We start from the raw sequence: 21,721 nt of genomic DNA on the forward strand, positions 1-21,721 counted from the left end.
AGTGAGAAGCTATTGAAGGCACTATAACTTGCCAAATAGGGCTAGCAAATATCCTTCGAGCTCGGCTTTTGTGACATGCTAGGTTTCTTGTCTTTGTTTCCAATTAATCAAGTTAGTCTTATGCCTTGCATGTAATTGCGGTTTCACTAGCAATATTCCTATAAATGAACTGATGGCCTCCCAAAGATGAACATTGAGGACCAAGGACCAGGAGATGGGTATGCAAGTGGCAAGAGATGGTGGGTCGATGATGGAGGAAAGAGGTTGCTTCATGAAGGAAAGGCCCGTAAGAGATTGCAATCCTTGAAAAAGAACCTCACAATCTAGGGAATCCCCCTTTGAAACACGAAGGGCTAAGGAATTCACAGTTGCATCAACGATATCATCCTTAGAAGCTGTGGGATGGGTGGTGCGTAATTGAGAATGGGTGTAACAATAGCAAACCGTTTGTAAGGGCCCTTTACAATTGAAGGGGAATGGAGCTTATATAGTCCTTTCTCTTGCCAATTGTTTGCAAGAATGGCCCTTGAAGAAGAATTTGGGATAAATATTACTTACTTGATGAATGAATTTAGAGGATATGGAAACCTAAGTTTGAAACATCTAGGACTTTCAAAATGGAGTTGGTTGGATGGTTAGGTAGTAACAACAAGATGCTAATACCATAAATAGACATGGATGAAATGTCATCAACAATGATTGTATCCTTGGATGAATAGAGATCTTGAAGCCAATCTCCTTAAGGAGTTATATAACTTCATGTACCGCTAACAATGAGCCAAGGCCCCTTTGAAGTTGAGATTGACAAAGAAGGCTCCTCCATCTCATGGATGCGACGAAACATTGACTTTTGATAAGCAATAGCTGGTGTAGACTAGGAAGTAGAGGTGGAGGGAGGCTCAGATGATGTAACTTCTTTCTTCGTCGTTGGACAAAGGTGAGGATATTTCTTCCAACATTTTTCCTCGGAGTGCTAGCTCTCTTTACAATGAGGACACTTGGTATAATATTTTCACTTCCTCTTTGAATTTGTATTAGAGTTTAAAGATGACTCCTATGTCTTGGACATTTTCTTCTTCCCTTTCTTCTACTTGGCTTATCCTTTACTTGAAGATGATGTTGCAAAGGCATGGCTTTTGGCATTTGGTTAGCTAGAATCTCTTTTCTTGTGACATGCATTTTGCTCAACCACCATGAGAACTAGGTTCTCCTAAGTGATAGTGTCCCTTGTACAAGGGGTGAGAATACTAAAGTAGAATACATCATTCTTTGATAATGGGAGATATAAAAGAAGTGTAACAACAAGGTCCTTTGAAGACACAATCTTACCAAGGGGTGTAAGGTCATCCCGAATCTTCTCCATTTGTGTGTTTTGGTCCTTCATCATAGGAGAATTTGCGATAGTTGTTTAAGCTTTAACTTGAGGAATATGTGATTCTTGGATGTTTGGAACCAGTGAAGAGAAGTACATCTTATATGCATGAGCATGGAATTTGCATAACTCAAAAAAAGAAAAAATCAAGCTTTGGTATTGAGCCTTTACCACAAAGTTGTTAAGCTCGAGGTTGCTTCAACATGGGGGCCACGATATGTTGGGTGACAGTTGGAAAAATGGACCGTTATGAAATCCCAAAGGTCAAAAAGGGAGAGAATGATAAGATGGTGGTTGGGAAGGAACTTAGTCACGGTTTGTTTTACAATCCATGTCACGTTCTTGTAATGATCTTGGCAATCTAAATGATGATCTTGATGGTCATAGCTTTGTGAATGAACACCACTTCGATAGTCCTTGTGGTGATCAGAGTTTCGCTTAGATCTGCTCCTCAGTCACAGTCCCTGCTTCAGGTGAAGGGACAGCTCTGCCCCGCCTTTGCGTGGCCGGCCTTCATGCACGCAGGCAGTAACCAACCTGCTGTCCTGCGCTGTCTGCTGCACATCCTCTGAGCGCCCTTATCTAGAGCCTGCGGACCGGACACTATTACACGTGCAATCTGCCCTTGTGCACCGATAATGAGAGCAGACCTGCCTGTGTATAGTGCAAGAGTGAGAGAGAGAGAGAGCGAGAGGGAGAGAAAGAATTCTATGTTCGGAATCTGGTTATGCTATAGCTAATCTGCGGGAATCTAATGGCATCGATATGACCTTTCTCTATCATCAGATTGGGCAAGGGAATGACAAAGACTTCGCCAATCTGGATGGTGATTCCTTGGCTGATGAGCTTGGGCCATTGCAGGATAGTGAAGAGATGGGCAAATGTCGTAGGATGTTGGTCAAAGAACCGGACTTGGGTCCGAATTTGTCTCAGCCAGAGGTTCATGTTTCGTGTTCACAGCCCGATGGATCTTTACAGTTCATGTTGGCCACTGCCAATCATCTTATGTTAGATTATGTCCATCGTAATGAGGATAAAGCTAACGCACTACTGGATGGGGATCAAGTAGTTGCAGTCATGGAAACTGATCTGGTTTTACAACCGATAGCTGCTTTCCATGAGAGGGCAGCCATATTTAATTTTACTGGAAGGACTCCTTTGATCACCAGAATTCATGCTTGGTTACATTCTATGCTTTCCAGTTTTGAACAGTACTTCGAAGATGTTTTAGGGTGTATGTAGGTCCCCTTGGTGGAAGAGATTTATGATGGCTCGAAGGGGTTCTTTGAGGTTCTGCAGAAGTACGGGCTCTTATTATGCAACACATTCCTTTGTTTATGGATGTGCAACTAGTTCATGTGGTCCCTTGGAGGCCCATCGCTAAGTTTCAAGAGGTGTTGAGACAAGCATGTCCAATTTGGGTAGAGGTGGTGGATTTCCCTGCGCATCTCTGGAGACTCCTCCCTTTGGTTTTGGGAACCATTGGGGAGGTTTTGGTGGAACCTCGGCTGGCTTCCCGCAATTGGAATAGGGCATGCATGCTTCGGAATACAGGGAAACCTCGCTTGACGAAGATTTGTTTGGAGGTTCCAGGGTTACAAACATTGGTGTATGAGTTGAAACGAGGTACTTTTGCAGGACACTGTTTCAGATGTGACCAGTTGGACGATTTAGAAGCCCATGGCTGATGCTGAGTAGCTTTCCCAACCTGGTCGTAATGAAGGCAAGAAGGACATTTCCCATGGTGATGGGGAGCGTGCTTTGCTTGCGGTTGGGTGGAGTTTGCCTCTTCAGGAGGATTCCTAGGTTACAGTGGTGTGTCGTAATGCAAGACATGATTCTCGCTCCACTCTTGCCCATCCTCTGCCGCCCCCTATCACTCAAACCTTTCAACGTAGAGGAAGGGGGTTTTATATGAAACCCCAATCTGTGTGTGCTCCGGTAGTAGAAGATAAAAGGCCTTTTGATTTTGCTTTGCGCTTTGATGCGTGTGGGACGCTTGTGCCTCCTCGGGATGTTTTCCGCTCCCAGCAACAGAACTTCCCTTCCCATGCTTCCATTGCCGGCTTGCGGAGGGTAGATCTTGTTGATGTTATTTGAGGTGAAATGGAGAGATTCCAGGCTGCCAAGACTATTGATGTAAAAGGGAAAGGGAAAGCACCGGCTCAGTAGTTTTTCTCATTTGTGATCCATCAAGAAAATTGCTTTGTGGAATGTGAAAGATATTTCTTCGGGGAGAAAGCAGTATCGGTTGTGGAAAGTGGTGCGAGTTGGAAAATGGGACGTTTTCTGTGCTGTGGAGCATAAATAGCATGCTCCTCTGTTTGTAAATTGTGGTGTTCATTGTTTGATTTATTGTACGGGGATATGGAATGCGTTATCCTTGAGTGTTTTCCAAGGTTCATGAAAAGTGCATTTTCCTTAAAGTCTTTATAATGTAGCTTGGTGCTCTAGCGAGTGAGAGAGAGAAACAAAATGATGTGTGTATAGCAAAGTGATATTAAGAAGGTTATGATGGCCATGTGTTTTTTGTGGTGTCATTAGTAGGGTTAAGGTCCACAAGTTTGAGGATGTGGAGTCAGGTTTCTATGCCAAGACAAGGCTCATGGAGGATAATGGGTCCAACCATTTGAGTGTCAATGTGAAATATGTCGATAAGAGCTCTCTTTGTAGGTCCTTTGGTCAATCTTCAAGGTATTGGAGATTAGTCCAAATTATGAAGAAAACTAGTTCTCCTACTTGGATTTACCTTGAGGATATTTGCATTCATTGGTACCCCATGTAAGCTATTTGACAAAATGCTTGGGGTAGGTCGATTGATTTTTAAAATTGTGGAAGTCCTGTACTTGGAGGATATGATTTGCACCTTCCATTTGAGCATGTCTTGGTTCTTGACCAGCATGACTAAGCAACTTTGTGGAATTGCTTAATTCCTCATTGTAATTTGTTGTTCAAGTGGAAGAACTATTAGGGAGAGAGTTCATGGGAGTCAATATGCTTGCTGGAGAATCGCTTTCTTATTTCATCCTTAAGGATATTGCTGAGGAAAACATTCATTCATAAGGGTGGAAGTGTTACATTATTGGACATCATGGATGGGCACTTGCAACGTTGGCCGTTGAGGGTCATTAGGTGTGAACACGACTAATAGTTTGGACAGTTTTGTGTGAATGTGCTCATGGCATTGTGGGGTTAGGTGAAGGGTTCTATAGTGTGAATGTGCTCATGGCATTGTGGGGTGAGGTGAAAGGTTCTATAGTGTGAATGTGTTAGGGCATTGTAAGATCTTTGTATCTAGGTTCTATGACAGGAACCCATTGCTCATTTGTGCTCATTATCAGTGAATGCACTCTTGGAATTCAAACACTAGGCAGCTTTTCTCACAAACTTGTATAGGATGGTTTGGTGTTATGGGACACCAATGCTTGTGCATAGGCTTGGGCTTGGTGGTGAGCCAACATTGTCTCTATGGCTGGAGGGTGAGCAGTTTAGGGTCTTAGTGTCTAGATCCTATAAAAGGAGCCCATTGCTCATTTGTGCACATTATCATTGAATGCACTGTTGGAATTCAGACCCTAGGCAACTCCTGTTGCACACTTGTACAAGATGGCTTGAGGTAGATGAAGGGAGGAGAGAGGAGTAGAGACGATTATAATAGAGAGTTAGAGAAAGAGGAGGCAGTAAGCGTGGTAGATGAAGAGGAGAGAAAGAGGTTAAAGCAAAAGCAGGGGCAGGAAGTCACCTTCTTCAAGCTGAAATGGTCACTTTTCAAAAAAGAAAAAAGAAAAAGAGAGATCTAAATTCTTTAACTATCCAAACAGTACAAATCCTGTTTGGTTTTCTGGTGAGGACTTATGTTAGGCATTAATCTTGGCTTTCTTGTGTCATATGTGCTGGGTGGGCCATATTCTGCCTTTCTCCTTCTGCTCTGTTTCCCTCACCTATGAGCAATTCCTCCCAAATCCGCCCCCCTGCAGCACTTGCATTATACAGTCATCCTCTCATAGTTGTGTGGCTGGTGCGTGATATTTTGCCTTGCCCCTCCCTGTGTGGGCTCCCTTTCTTTTCCTTTGCTTGGGCCAAAAAAGCTACTGTCTCTTTTTCCTTCTTCCCTTTAATCTTTTTGTTCCATGCAAGTTTTGTAGTGCTGTGTCCTCAACCAGGCCTAAGGGTCCTTTGGATATATTCCTTAGATTTGGAATGTCTCATAATGCTCACCTTTGCACGTTTATACTTATAATGAGAAAACCTTGTATGACTTTGCAAGCCTTTTGGGCTCTTCATCCAATGGTTTTAAACCGTGTCTGGCAAGGCAAGAAACTTTAAATGCAAATTGGTGCGCAAATCGGATGCTGGATGCGTACGTACAAGCGCTGGAAGGTCCCCAAGAACAAAGAACTCTACTTAAGCTCAAAAAGCAAGAAGATAGACTTGCACGATCTGAGGCGAAAAGACCAATTGGGTATAATCTCCCCACATACCTTGTGTGAGCGCTTCACAAGGCATGTATTTATAAATTTATTCATCTCAAAGCTCAAAAATAGCCCAAAGGTCCCCAAGAACAAAGAACTCTACTTAAACTCAAAAAGTAAGAAGATAGACTTGCACGACCTGAGGTGAAAAGGCCAATTGGGTATAATCTCCCCCCATACCTTATGTGAGCGCTTCACAAGGCATGTATTTATAAATTTATTCATCTCAAAGCTCAAAAATAGCCCAAATTTTACAATAAACATGCTTTAGCTTTTGTGTTTGCTTTTGTCCAAATAAAGAATAAAGCAAATGGGTGGTCCAAAATTTAAATATGTATTTTGCGGAATCACCCGCCATGAAATCACCCACATGCACATTAAATTAACATGACGCCCGAAAAGGACAGGCGTCCCCGTCAACTTCTTGCACAAGGAATCCACCTTGTGTACGAGCCCCGGTAAATAAATATAGTTTTACGGAATCCACCGCAAAACCTCATGGAATCTACCGTGGAATAAAAACTCACGGAATCCACCGTGGAATATGCCTCCTGGCATGTATACATTGCATCGATTTACCATCAGCTAGTGCTAGTCAAATGAGTTGGAATATAGCTTTTGAAGAGCCACCCGATCTCCTCGATGTTCCTATTTAATCAACCTTGATTTATGCTGGAAATTCAGTCAAGCTTATGCAATGTAGCTGTTTAAGAGGGAGGAGCATTGCATTTGTAACATCGAAATATGTGATAACCCCACCCAATGTCCAAATACTAGGCTTTTTGATACTTGTAGTAAAATTTCAGAATGTGTTTTTCAACAGGTTTCACACCTAAAGGGATGTGGGTTCAAGAGCACGGTCCAAGGACTGGACCATGGAAAGTTGCCTTTCTGTTTCAGAGTATGCAGGTAATTACTATCTTGGTGCCATTGTAACACAATTTTACCTGCATATTGATTTTACTCAAATATTTTCCTTTCATGTAGGAGATTCAAATGGACATTGTCCACCTATATGAACTACAATGGAGACTACTGGATAGTGGAGCTAATCCATCTACCATCACTTTCCTATCAAAGGCTACTTCTACTCAGGTCCTTTAATCTTTGTTGTGTTCTACAGTTTCTCATGTTTCGACTGCTATTGGCAATGTGACTTAGGGCATCTTCTAAGTGGCAGGGAAGGGTGTTGGATATGAAGCTGCTATCAGATTCTTTTTGGAAGCTTGAGGATGCCAATGGAAACTATGTGCTCACACATGGTAGTGTAAAAGGGTTAGTGCCTTCTTTGCTCAGCATTTTTTAAGTATAGAAATGCAGTAGTGTAAAATGGTTAGTATAAAAGAATAAGTTATGCTGTTCTGGATGAGCCCATAGCTCTGATACTGAATGTCTAAGGAAAAAAAATGATGTGACACAAATAAAACATCAATAATTGAATAGAGTGAGAGGGTCTGTGATGTTTTATGCTTACAGTTTGTGGGTTTCTCCTATGGAGAAGGGTCAAGTCTGTTTGTCTGCACTTGAAGCACACCATGGTCTTGCTCTTTCAGGGGGGATTCTTGTGCAATGGTCCTACTCCGATGGTCATCCCTGGTGTTACCAGGATCTTGTCATGTGCATGGGTCACATGGCACCAAGCTAGTGTTTGGAAGGGGATAGTGACCCTTGTTGTGAGTGTGCACATGTTTGGACGAAATGAAAAAGTATAGGAGAGAGAAACTGAGCATTAGTTTGTATGCCTGTATATAACAAGCAGTTACGTATCATATGGAAGAATCTGAATAATTTACACTTTGCTAAAATCTACTGAAGATTGTCTCTAAAGGTTTCTTGGAAGTCGGGACTTAGCATCTACATTCCATCAGGAGAGACATGGTTAACATCCAATCAGGCTAGTGCCAAGGCTTTTCTTATTGTCAATTGATGGTTGATTGAACCAACCAAGTACTTGGGATATTCTATTTGGATGTCTTGCAGAGGCCATATCACACCACATCTGAGCTGTAGACGAAAGCAATGATGACAGAAAATGTAGAAAAAAGCTATAGTGTGAAAAGGTTTAGAAGAAAGGAATGACGAGGATCATTGTATAAAATAATGTGTCTTCTTTTTGTTTGTCCTTCTCACTACTGGATTTTATCAATGATTGAAGCTTGTGTTTGAAATGATTTCTTAGAGAGGGCTCTCTGGAGTTGTGTGAACTTCTTGAGGTGGAATTGGAAGATCAGCTTTTTCAACAGCGTGGAGATGATTGGGAAGATCTGGTTCTTTTTCAGCAAAGCACTACGTCAAATTCAAAGGTACTTGAGCTTCTATGAGTCTTGCTCCTTTGTTTCTTTTTATGTGCGTGTGTGTGGGGGGGCGGGGTGGGAGGGAGGTCTGCAAAAGGCCAGGATCACCTATGAGACCTAAGCCTCTCATCATAGAGCATAGAAAACTTTAGAACATGCCAATACAAAACTATGTAAACCATGATGATGAACTGAAAAACAGCGAAAACTAAGTTTACGAAGCAAAATACTAATGAGTAACACGTCTTATATGATCCTCTCTCAAGGACTAAAACTATGGCATTGCAAGGCTGCCCTGTCTTCTTTATCGATATCATGGGCTGCTGTTGCTATCTGCTGCACCATGTTGGGGTGAGGTGTCTTAGTGAATACCTCCTATCGCAGGTGATGATGTCCTGGATCTACCATTGGTTAATGGCAGTGTAGTTGTCTCCAAGTGGGTCCGGAGCTTTTCCTAGAATGGAGAGGTTTGTCTCTCCTGATGTCTCATGTTAGGTAACACTTCTTGATGAAGATCTCATTTGGCCTATGGGTAAATTTTTGTTTTTCTTAAATTTTTTTTGGCGGGAGGGAGGAGCGGTGGCGGTTGTTGGCACTACCCATGCTTCTTTGGAGACCTTCATAAACAGCTCTATTATATATGTGAAGTTGTTGCTGAAGATGCAAAGATCCCATGGATGCCCAGAATTTGGGGATCATTTCTGCCAGGATTTCCCTGCTGTGAATGTTCCAAATTTGTGGGCAATTTCAATTGCCAAATGCTCCAAATTCTGGAGATATTTCAGCCTCCAATTTTTCTTGAACAAAGACTCCCTTATGTGGACCGAATTTCAATTGCCAAATCCCTCAAATTTGGGCCCTAAGTTTAGGGGCATTTTAACCTCTAATTCAGGGCCATTTGAATTGCCAAATGCCCTAAAGTTCTGCCTGTTTCAACCCCAAACTTTTGGGGCAGATCAAGTGCTCCCAATTAAGGCAGAAAATTATGATGAAGTAATTTCCCTTGAATTTGGAACTTGATACTAAGGAATTCTAAAGGTCATAAATTTGTGCACAAAGAGAGAGAGAGAGAGAGAGAGAGAGAGAGAGAGAGAGAGAGAGAGAAAGAGATTAGCATCCTTTGGAAGCCAAAATTGACCTATAGGACATATCAGCTAATTCATTACAATCCACTTTGGGGCATTAATACCATGTCGGCATATAAAAGTAACAAGGAAATATGAAAAAAGAGGAAACTCTAAGCTTTTACGACTGAAGAAAGCTTTGATTACAGACATTAAGGTTCATTACAAGTGTAAAGGATAGCTGAAATACCTCACAATAGAATTTACTTCTGGAGGGGTAGAGTGTAGAAAATCTCCGATAACTTCTTTTCTTGCTTTGTATACTGTCAATTTTTCAATTCTTCTTGCCTCTCTAACTTTGGCGACTTCTACCGGTCGATTTTTGAGTTGGAGGGGGTTCAGCCCATTTGCAATTCACACTCTTGTCCCTTGTAAGAACTTAGTTTGTTTCATAACTTCTACCTTATCTGTCTTGTCCATGTATGTAACCTTGGCTTGTGTACCCTTTGGGGTAAGGTGGATAGGATCCTTGAAGTCTATGAATGGGACAACCTTGTTTAACTATGCTTTAGTACATCTGTTTTCAAGATGATGTCTTGCTCAAAACTTACGATAAGGTTTTCCTTGTTGCATCGTGTGGGGAAGCCACCAATCCTTATCTCACTCTTGATACTTTCAATCCTTTTATTTTTCTTGATTACTGATATGATCTCTTTATAGAAATGCGTTGAACCTAATGAGTCCACTCTTTGTACCTAGTTGGTTCTTCAGCTTGTAATGACTGTCATGGGTTCTTTGTGACAAGGGCGTGAAATTTTGAGATGCTTTAATCTTGCTGATACATTTGATTAAATTATTAATCAGATGTGTAAAGTTATTTAGCACATGTGATGTACATGGTAGTTATTTCATGGTAAGAGGCCAAGGACCTCGAGGATGCAATGGGTGGCAGAGACAAACGTTGTGACAAGTTATGCTAGTTGGGCTTTGTGGGTTAGATGGTGTCGGTTTTGAACCTAGGATAGCTATTTGGCCAATAAGTGTTGATGGTGACATCTTAGACTAGCATTAGTTAATTAATGCTAGTCTAAGGGTCAATATAGGCTCGGGACCACACTAGATTGCAAATGGCCTAGCCAATTTAATTATGGATGGGCACATTTTATTTTGGGTAGGGTTAGAAGGGTTGAAATTAAATTTCAGGACTATTTAATTCTGAAAATTAATTAAATGGTTGGATAATGCTAAAAAATGGGTTTAGAAGGTTACCACTTGGGAAAAATGCCCATACAAACTAAGAAAACGTTTTTGGGGGTTGGGTCTTAACCACTCAGTTAGTTTACAGCTCGGGAGAGGGAGAGAGAGAGTTGCTAGTCGATTTTCTAATTAGAGAATAGCAATTTGCTGCAGAAGATTGCCATTTGGGGGCTCCTCACCATGTAGGGGATAACAAGGAGTCACCTTATAGGGGCCAACAATAGGATTGCTGATCAAGTGATAGCATTTTGGTGGTGCTTGTTGGTAGATGATTGCATTAAATGCAGATTGGAGTAGGCAATAGGCGGAATTTAGGGTTTTCTCATGAAGAAAATCAGATTTCTTTTTCATCTTGGCTTTGTGTCGCCTTCTCCAATCCATTCTCAAGAGATCTTAACATTTCTTAGTCATTTTGAGCAGATCTCAGCTATATTTGGTGGAGAACAGAGTGATCTCTACTGTAAATCCTAAAATTTTGCAGAAATTAGGGTTTAAAAGCCACCATTGAATCCGTGCCAATGGTGAAGGCATTTTATATTGAATTCAACACCTCAAATTGGTGTAATTGTTAGGGAATTCAGATGCTAGCCCATGCATTGTAATTTGGGGTAGCGTTTGGCTAGTTGGAGGTTCCATTCATGTAAGTCCTGGGTGAAGAAACAATGGGCAATTGGCCCGAATCGATTGCTGATTGTTGCTGCAGCAAAGAGACTTTTGGAACAACAAAGGAGATTGTAAATCTCAGCTTGTACTCATTCCATTAGCAATCTAGTTAAAGAAATACCGAAAGGGGTGCTAGTATTGGTGCCTATAGGGTGTTCAATGTCCGAGATTATTTAGGTAATTTGTGCATTTTAAGTTATGTCCATTTGCTGATAGTTGTAATTAAGTGTTTAATCAGGGAATTATTACCCTTTTCAACAAGGAAGTCTGGTTTCATGGTTCCATTGATAGGACACAACTCAATCTCTTGATTTGGTGGGCTTGAGACACTCGATTGCAAACCAAAGCTTTGTGCTAGTGCTGATTTTTGCTCTCAGTTTGGAAATTACATCAATATGGACTCCAGCAGTGATGATGCCTCTCTATATGAACGTTCGCATGGGAATGAAGGAAGTCCAATGCCTGACCTTGGATAAGGTTGAAATCATGGACAACAGGCGGAAAATGTTGTTGTTGGGAAAGATGAAGGGTCTTCAAGGTATAATGAGACTGATGACCAGCAAAGTGAAGAGAAATTTGATGATGAGTTCAAGAATTGGATGAGAACAGGAGCAAATCTCTTTGTTGAATTGGCAAAGGATCCTCAATTTACCCGACTTTTGAATGCTTTGAAGAAGGACAAGGAAAGCAAGAAGACACCTTCAAGACAACAAGGTGCATTAAAGATAATGCCAAATCGTTCATTTGAAGCTCCCAAAGATGCTAATGAAGTGAAGCAGTTGGTACCTATGGGGCAAGGAATGCAAATGCAAGGCCATCATGGAAGTTCCAATCCAATGGATTTTGGACATTTCGGACATGCATGCTATGATGGGGCAGCCAGGATACTTCGGTGGAAGCACAATTTTTCATACTATGATTGGACATGAACATGTGGGAATGTACAACACAAATCCCTATGGTATGTAGCAGACACCATGGCATACCAAGCAATACATGACAATCCTCAAGTGAAGCAATGAATAACTCTTCGTTGTCCATGTATTGTTGTATATGAAACCAAAGCTTTTCAATGAGTGCCGTGATAGGATTTGCATGGCCTTTACATGCCTTTCCAACTTTTCCCATGGGTCCTATCAAACCCTCTTTGATGCCTAGATGGGCTGCCATGTCTACAGAGATGAAGTTGGCTCTTGCACAGTTATCCCAAAGAATCAATGCATACGGATCTCTAATTTTTCGCCACGCTCTACAGAACTTAGAAGCATCATCAGTGGGATGATCACTAACAAGTTCACGCACCTATCCCATTGATGTTTTGGGTTTCTCTCCTTTAGAATCTCACTGACTTTGTTATTTTCCAGCTCATTGCCTATTAGGACAGTCCCTTGTAATATGACCCTCCTATTCACAAATAAAACATTTATTTGCAGAAATGGATTCCCTACATTGTTTCAATGTTTTCAAGCTCTGTCTTTGCTGTTTTGGCCTCTTCACAAGCTGATTTTCAGATCTTCCCCTTTTCTCAACCTTAAACAACTTTTTATTCGGCTTTTCCCTACTCTCTAGGAAGCTCGAATCCTTCTCACACAGCAAAGCATTGGCTGTAGCAGCAATCTCTATAAGTTGAGACATATTAGACACGGTGGATTTAATGCAAAAATCCTTGATTCCCTTGGGCAGCCCACAAACATATTTTTCCACTTGCTCATGAAGCCATACGAGGTGATAAGAAGTAACAAGTAGCAATGCATCCTAGAATTTCCTTTTTATATTGCTCCAAATTCTTGCATTCCTTAGCATCCAGCTTATTCCAAGTTGTCATAATGTCCACCTAGAAGGTACTTGTCAACCAATTCGATGCAAACATTTGCTTGAATTGTACCCACGTTGACGATGCGCTACCTTGCGTTAAAAGAGTGGACCACCATTGCAATGCATTCCCTTTCAAGAAAGTGGCTGTCTTTCAAATCTTTGAAGACTCAGTGAAGTTCCCCCTTGAATAGGCTATATCAAAGTACTAAATGAAAGTCAAAGCTTTCAGCCTATCTTGTGCACCGTTGAAAGACTCAAACTTCACTACTTTTCCACCCTCATCATAGTCTTTTGTTGCCCCTTTGGGTGTCAAGTTGTCATACACTAGCTCCTACAAAAAGGGTGCACCGAATGGAGCATTTGCATGACCAACACCCATTCCTTGAGCCCCATAAGCATTCGGGGGCGTAGATCCATTAGCAAACATGTTGCTTTGTGCTTCAAGCATCAAACAAAATTTGCCATACATAGGGTTTTGCACATTTCCAGCCATGCCCGAATACATTGGGCCTTGCACAGAAGATCACTATTTAGCATAAGGGAACGAGACTCTTGATGTAAAGTTGAAAGATGAATTTGTTCTTGTTGTATCTATAACTTTCATTTCTAAAGTAATGAAAAATCATCTTTCAACGTACTTGGTTTTTTCTAAGCTTAAAGATGATAGTCAGAATGTTGGAAACATGTCTAAGTTAGAGAAAGGTCACATGTTAGTTTTGAAAATGTATATTGACGGCTTCTCTTAGTCACTTTTAGGGTAGCTACCGCGTGAAAGGCTAGAAGATCATGGCAAAGATCATATTCTTGGAAGCAGCCCAATAAGAGGAGATTATGAGTCACATAAATGAGCTGTTAGAAAAAGGGTTGATTCAGCCCACCTCATCTTCTTTTTGTTCTCTAATGCTTTTAGTGCAGAAAAATGATAGTTTATGGTGTATGTGCATTGATTATCGTGCTTTGAACAAGATCACGATAAAAAATTACTTTTCAATTCCTCGGATTGATGATGTTATGGATAGATTGCAAGAGGCAGTCATATTCAGCTGTATAGATTTGAACAGTTGGTATCATCAGATATGCGTTGGTCTAGAAGATGTGTCTAAGACAACTTTCAAGCTATCTTTTGGGTTATATGAGTTTTTTGTTATGCCTTTTGGACTTACTAATGGTCATGGTACTTTTAATTAGATGATCAATCACATTTTTAGGCCACAGACGATTTGTGGACACCTTCTTTGATGACATGATTGTCTATTCAAAGAATGAGATAGATTATAGAAGATACTTGGAGATTATGTTCAATGAATTGCGCGAGCATAGCTTGGTTATCAATGATAAAAAAAGTGATTTTTTTTTTCATGAAATTCACTTTTTGGGGCATATTGTATCGACTGATGGTATTCGCATGGACCTTGTAAAGGTTGAGGCAATATGATCATGGCCATCTTTAAGAAATGTGCATGAGATTTGTAGCTTCTTGGGTTTATATTCTTACTGCAAGAAGTATGTATGTGGGTTTGTTGAAATTGCATCTCCATTGCATGCTTTGCGGAAGAAGGATGTGTCATTTAGACGGAGAATAGTGGAAATTTCAGCATTTGAAAAGGTGAAGGAAAAGATGACTTAGATCATGTGCTTGTGTTGCCCGATCTAAGGAAGTCATTTGTAGTTCAGTGTGATGCATGTGGTAACAGCATTGGGACTGTTCTTATGCAAGATGGCCAAGTTGTGGCTTATGAGAGTTGAATTGTCCACGGTGCAAAAAAGAATTTGTAGGTCTATGAGAAAGAGCTCTTGACTGTAATTCATGCATTGTCTATGTGAAAACATTATTTGTTGTGGGGACTAATTTTCCAATGCAAACAAACCATCAAACCTTGAGGCACTTTTTGATGTAGACAAAGTTATTGGAGAAGCATACGAGATGGGAATTTTTCTCTATATGTTTCATTTTCAAATTGTATATATTGATGGTAAGAAGAATGTTGTGGTTGATGCACTGTCACGTAAGCCACAAATTTCAGAAGTTAACATGGTTTATCACGTTGAGTTGGATACCATGAAAGAGCATTATGTTGTTGATTCGAACTTTATTAATATTTATGATCAGTTGTGCAATGGTCAAAGGCATGGTCACTTTGTGTTAAGAGATGGATTTCTGATGGTGCATGGATGATTGTGTGTCACAAAGCAATTAAGGCCCATAATTATCATTGAAAGTCATGCTCCTCCGTATGCAGGACACATGTATTGATTCCACGGTGAAGATAGTGGAGCATTTCTTTTGTTGGCCAACTCTGAGGCAAATGTAGAATACTTTATCAGGACATGTATCGTATGCCAGAAGGTAAAGCATAATAGGCAAAAGATATTTGGTTTATCACATTCCTTGTCTATTTTAGATAGGCATTGACAGAGCCTTGCAACGGGCTTTATTTTTGAGCTTCCTAGGACATCTAGAGGGAATGATGGATTATGAACTATCATTTGTGGGTTTAGCAAACAAGTCCATTTGATCTCGGTGAGAAAGAAAATAAAGGCTGATCATATGGCACGATTGTTTTTGCTGCATATCTTTAAGTATCATGGTATGCTAGAGTCTATCATTAGTGATTCATATTTTGGATGACTAATATATTTTGGAAGGGATTGTTTCAGAATACGGGTACTATGTTGAAATTCTCATCATCCTTTCATCTGTAGACAGATGGTCACTCTGAGCAAGCAAATTTCACAGTGTTAGATCTTTTGTGGTGCTATATTTCAGACCACAAGATAGAGTGGGAGTAGCATTTACCCTTGGTTAAGTTTGCTTACAACAACATAATGCATAGTTCCATTGGCAAAGCTTCATGAAAGGTGGTTGAGGGTGGGAAGAAGATACCACCTATTCTGCAAACCAAGGACAAGATCTTTGAGATTGATCATTATGTGGAAAACTTGGATGCGATCTATGCAAAGATAAAGTATGCACTTGAGAATGTGAAATTTTGAGATGCTTTAATCTTGGTGATAACATTTCATTAAGTTATTAATTAAATGTTCAAGGTTATTCAATACATGTGATGCACATGGCAGTTATTTCATGTTAAGAGGCCAAGGATCCCGAAGATGCAGTAGGTGTTAAGGGCAAAAGTTGTGATAAGTTATGCCAGTTGGGCTTTGGAGATCAAATGGTGTTAGTTTTGACCCTAGGACAGCTATTTGACCAATAAGTGTGGATGATGACAATAGGGGCTAGCATTAATTAATTAATTAATTAATGCGAGTTTAAGGGTCAACAGAGATTGATGACCACTCCATGTTGCAAATGGCTAGTTAGTTTAATTATGGAGGACATATTTAATTTTGGGCATGGTCAAAACAACTAAAATTAATTTTAATGATTATTTGATTTTGCAAATTAATAAAATGGTTGGATAATGTTGCAAAATGGGTTCAGAAGTCACCACACACTATGCTGTGCATCCTCAAAACATTCAGGCTCCTCATCATCAACTGTACTTGCTACCATAACAAACTCCATGGTATGTGCAGTATCATGCATACGAGCTTGCCTTGTAGTACGACTAGCCATGGGAGCATCCAAATGACTGTGTTTCATAGTCTATAAATACCATTTAGGCATTTGTCTTGCCTCCTGAGTGTGCACAAGCTCTTGCAAAATTTCAGATTCAGCACTTTGCTGAATATTCAGATCAGCCAATGGCTGATGTTCTGCATTTTCCAATGGAGCAGTTGGCTGAACATTAAGTTCACTAGTTGCAACTCTAGCTGAACCACCAAATGAAATGGCCTTCAAATACATCACTAGTAGCCTGATGTGTTAAAACCAACAAGGGATAATTTTGATTTTTTTGTCAAAAAGTACATCCCTACTGACAAATACCTTTTTAGAGATAGGATCATATAGTCTATATCCTTTGCTCTTATCCCACAAAAATGTATTTCACAGCCTTGTTATCTAACTTTTTTCTAAGTACCTCATGAATGTGTGCATATATAAGACACCCAAAGGTATGAAAGTGCCCAACAGAAGGTTTCTGGTTGTTCCAAGCCTCAAAAGGCGTGACATTCTTTAATGCTTTGGTGGCGCATCTGTTCAAATAATGGCAAGTATACATAATGACTTCCCTCCAAAAACTATGTGGCAAGCTTTTTGCTTTCAACATACATCTGGCCATCTCCATGAGTGATCGGTTCTTCCTTTTTGCAACCCCATTTTGATGTGGAGTATAAGCAGTAGTGAACTAATGAACAATGTCCTACTTCAAAAAAGAATTCAGCATAAAGGACATATATTTTTCCCCTTGGTCCAAACAGAGAGTCTTTACTTTATAGCCATATTGGTTCTCAACAAGTGCTACAAAAGCCAAAAATGCATCATACACTTCTGACTTTTTCACTAAGGACTAGATTCAGCAAAAGCGAGTAAAGTCATCAATAAAATTCACAAAATAGTAACATTCACCCAACGACTTTCTCTTCATAGGGCCACATACATTTGAGTGCACTAACTCTAACTTGGCTTTGGCTGTAAAAGCAACATCACAGGGAAACGAAATTTGATTCATTTTCCCCAAAATAAATCCCTCGTATAAGTACTCAGGAGGTCTCCAAAAAGAGGTAATCCATCTAGCATCTGTGTACGTTGTAAGAGCATCAACTTACTATAGTTTACATGCCCCATGCAAGCATGCCATAACTCCGTCTGTAATATAGCAAGAGTAAGAGTAGATGCTAAATATGTTGATTGATCAATTGAAAGAGCATTCAACTCATATAACCCATGACATAAAGTGCCAGTCAAGACCAAAGTCATGTGTTGCTCATCTTGCACCGTGCACCTGTCATCATCAAAGGTGACTTGCAATCCACATCGTGCCAAAGAAGAAATAGGTAGCAAATTCTTCTTTATATCTAGTACAAACAAAACATCCTGTAAGTGGAGAATAGAGCCATCAATGGCGGTGAGCACAATCTCCCCAATACTTCTAAGAGGGTATGATGCTTTGTTGGCACACTGTACAAACTTGCCAACTGGAGCTGCACCAACAAAAGCAAATAAATCTCTGCGACATGTGATGTGCCTAGAATTACCACTGTCAAAAAACGAAGTGCGTGTATCCTCAGTAGAGCTAAATGCTCTATCAACCCAAGAAGAGTCGTAACTGCATGTATAAAAACAATAGTCTCTATTTTGCAACAAAGAACGCTGACTCAATAGGACTGGAAGGAGTATCAAAAACAGACATTCTTGACTCCTCCTTGGCTATGCGCTTTCTACACTTTGTGATGTAGTGACCTGGCTTATTGCACTAATGGCATTTGTCCTTTTTGGCTTGCGTGCCCCTTTGTTTCTTATTATCCTATGAAGTGCTTGAATTTCCAGAGTTCTGCGGAGCATTCTTTGCTTGGTTGCCCTTGCCCTTTTGTCGTGCCATAAAAGACTACTCAGAGGCTATAACATCCGCACCACTGTTTCTTCTTGTTTGCTCCTCCTCTAAGAGCATATTGATGAGGTGAAGAAAAGTAATTGGTTGTGGGACAATCCTCATGGTGAGGTTCAAGGCCGTACAAAATGCCAAGTATGAGGGTGGCAATGAGTTCAATGTAGTAGATATCAGCTGTGCATCTGAGTAATACTCATTGAGATTCATAAGCTGCTCACACAAGTCCTGAATTTAGTTTAAGTGATCATGCATAGAATCACCCTCATCCATATTCAGTATCTCAAGCTCTTTCTTTAAGGAAGAGATGCGGGTCTCGTTCTTACCAGCAAACATTTGCTCTAAAGTCAGCCATGAAGAAGTTGCAAACCGAATGTAAGGGATGATAGACCGCTAAACTGCCAATGCAATCAGTGACAAAGCCTGTGCATCCTGTGTATCCCATGCCTTTTGAGCTGTTGATCTTTGGGAAGTCTCTAGGCCTGACTACTTCTTTGCTTAGGTAGTCCCAAAGATTCTTCGCAATCAACACATTCTTCATGATGAAGGACCAAAGTGAATAGTTGCTACCATCCAACATGTCCTCCTTCGATACGTAGGTTAATACATCACCTCCTTGATTTGCGATGATAATTAGTGTCAAAAAGAGCAATGTCTAAGTTTGACCAACTTGGAAATCTCAAAATTTTCAGAAATTACAGCAAACAGGTTGCTGCAATGAGCATACTGAACTCTCTGTAATGCACGCAGTCCAAGGTGCATTTAATGCTCAGCAACACCATAGAAGTAAAACCCCCAAAATTTCTTTTCCCAAAATGCTAAAAAACAGTCTATTTCAGACTGAAACTGCTGTACCAATCTTTGAACCGAAAATAAAAGCCCCAAAATTTCACAAAATCCATGCGTGAAATGTGTCCCAGACACTTGCAAAAGTAGAGAAATGCTGACCAGGTACAAGTCTTTTCCTGTGATTGAGATTTGAAGTTAAAATTGATAAAATTTTTTCCTTTTACTTTGATTTGGATTGTAGCGCAAGCTCGATCTGGAGGTGCACTAGACCAGGGTGGCGAGGCAGTGTTGAGGCGTGCAGGGGTGTTGTAGTCCTGGTGGTGGACACGCAGATCGGCAGTGGAGCGCCACAGGGACGGCACATAGCAGGGCAGTGGCAGTAGGGGGCAGAGCAGGCACACACTGCTAGAGGACTATGTTGAGACCATAGGCGGTGCTTGGGCGGCATTGGATTGAAGGCAGTCAGGTGTTGTTGGCGAATTGGAGGCAGACTGCTGTAGGGGACTTTGGAAATGGGCGTGAGCGGGGAGTACTGTCAAGGGCAATATTGATGCAAGCGGTCTTTAGTTGGTGGAGGCATTGCTGGTGAGGCAACTGACGGGGCAGTGTAGGCAGGTAGTAGTTGAGGCCAGATCAGAGCTGGACTGAGGGGGGGCTCCTAGAGATTGAGGCCAGTTTGGCTAAGCTCTGATACCAAATGTGAGGTGGAGAGGATCGAAGCTGAGTTGAGAGTGGAGTAGACCACGTGGAGAGTAAAGTGCGACACCCAATGTAATAGTTTGAAAGAGTGTAAGATAAAACCTTAGGGTTGTACGAGGGTGTTTCACACCCAAAAGTGTATGCAACATGATAAGTGCTCGTAAAGGTGCAACATAGGCACATAAAATAAAGTGAATGAATCTAGGGGAAAAAACCTCTTATATGGAGAGTAAAAAGTGACCCAGTGTCCTACTGATCACTGACAATCCTTTGTGAGTGTAGGCATGAGTGAAATCCAACAGGAAAGTACAAGAGGGGGGAAAGATTGATATCGAAGACAAGTGTTGAAATTTGTAGAATACTAAGAAGGGTAGAAACCTCCACCCCACCTAGACTTTGATACTGAAGAAGGAAGAGGAGCCTGAGGATGACAGTCTTCATGTTGTGCTGAGAACCATATGGAGGAAGATGATGAAGCATCCCTATTGGAAGAGCAAGGATAGAAGTCACCGCTATGATAGCATCAAGAGAGATGTTGCATGATGCTTTGCCGGAGAGGAAGTCTTCATGTTGGTAGAAGAGGAAAACTCCAAGTAGATGGAATCATGAAAGGAACCATGAAAGGGAAGGGAAGTCTCCAGCTCAGAAGGGATTGGTGCAAGTATGCATATTAGCCCTACAATGAAATACAAGACCTTGTAAAAGTGATCAAAATTTCCAAGCACAGATGTGAGCAAAAAAGAAAACTGAAAATAAAATAAAAGAAGGCAAAGCGAAGTGCAATGCAACGAGTGTGTAAGTATGCAGTGGAAGTCTAAAAAGAGAAAGGCTGTGTGTGATCACCATTGCATACGACAAGGTGGGAAAGTGGTCAGTGGATGTCCTAGGAATGGATGCATAAAGTGCAATAGGTGAGTCACTAACAGACCAATCAGTCAATTGTTTAGGAGTAGTGAAGGAGATAGGCTGTTGAGACTATATGCGTGCCACATATCGAGTAGTTGCTGAGCCAGATGGAGTAGATGGTGCAGTAGTGGGAGGTGTAACCCTAGTGGATTGGCCAGTCGGAGCGGAGCTAGTTGCATTAGTATGTTGTGGTTTTGGAGGAGGAAGACGTTGGGCCTTGGTACAAGACTTCTTGTCCATATGGCCAGTCCTCTCGCAATGTGTGCAAAATCTATTTTGTTTGGGAATTTGTTGCCAAAGGATGTTTCTTTGTTTCCATTGGAGGAAGTGGTGTCACCCTTGTTTTGGCTTGCCTTCGCATCTTGGAAGTTCTTGCCACTTGGTTTTTTCTCTCTCGAAGAGGCAACCAACCCTTGGCCCTCTGAATAGATGTGTGTGGAGGACATCTTGTGGACTTGATTGTGCAGCCTCGCGTAATGTAAAAACTTACATTCCAACTTGTAGAAGATTGGCAATCTAGGTATACAATAATGTGCTTGACAAAATGGAAGTATTAGTCGAGCAACTTGTTCAAGCTAACGTGACTTGATTGCCGTCCGACTTTGGGGAGACAGTAGTGGCAAACTTGACGAGTAGCCACTGATATTCGGTTAACTTGACTTTCAAATCATCCCCTTTCTTCATTGAAAACTCTTGAAGCTCAAAATCAGGATTGATACGTCGAGTGCAATCTTGAGCCGCATAGCATCCATGAGAGGACTCCAATGCTCAGATATGAGAGGAAAATGATGTAATTGAGGGTGGAATTGAGGAACCCCTGGATGAACTCAACATTGGCTATGACATTGCAGGCTCTCCATTGATGGATGTGATCAGGGTGTGCTAATCGAGGGTTCTCAATACCAATAACGAGGTCCCAAAGTCCTTGATATTTGAGTAC

General features: G+C 41.0%; 1 protein-coding gene across 4 annotated transcripts in view; it reads left to right on the forward strand.

The window, feature by feature from the left end:
- Positions 1–21,721, forward strand: part of SAR1 (SUPPRESSOR OF AUXIN RESISTANCE1) — a 123,278-nt gene that overhangs the window by 24,083 nt on the left and 77,474 nt on the right. For all 4 annotated transcript variants that reach the window (XR_015691280.1, XM_087681147.1, XM_087681145.1 and 1 more), the window contains exons 6-9: positions 6,668–6,753; positions 6,832–6,939; positions 7,025–7,119; positions 8,024–8,147. Coding sequence is in view for 3 of the 4 variants with exons in the window: in XM_087681147.1 (XP_087537273.1) it covers positions 6,668–6,753; positions 6,832–6,939; positions 7,025–7,119; positions 8,024–8,147 (413 nt within the window). In the remaining variant the exon portion in view is untranslated. The remainder of the gene's footprint in view (positions 1–6,667; positions 6,754–6,831; positions 6,940–7,024; positions 7,120–8,023; positions 8,148–21,721) is intronic.

This window comes from Lygodium microphyllum, chromosome 7, assembly GCF_053477565.2.
Source record: "Lygodium microphyllum isolate KBCC chromosome 7, Lygodium_microphyllum_v1.1.10, whole genome shotgun sequence".
NCBI lineage: Eukaryota > Viridiplantae > Streptophyta > Polypodiopsida > Schizaeales > Lygodiaceae > Lygodium > Lygodium microphyllum.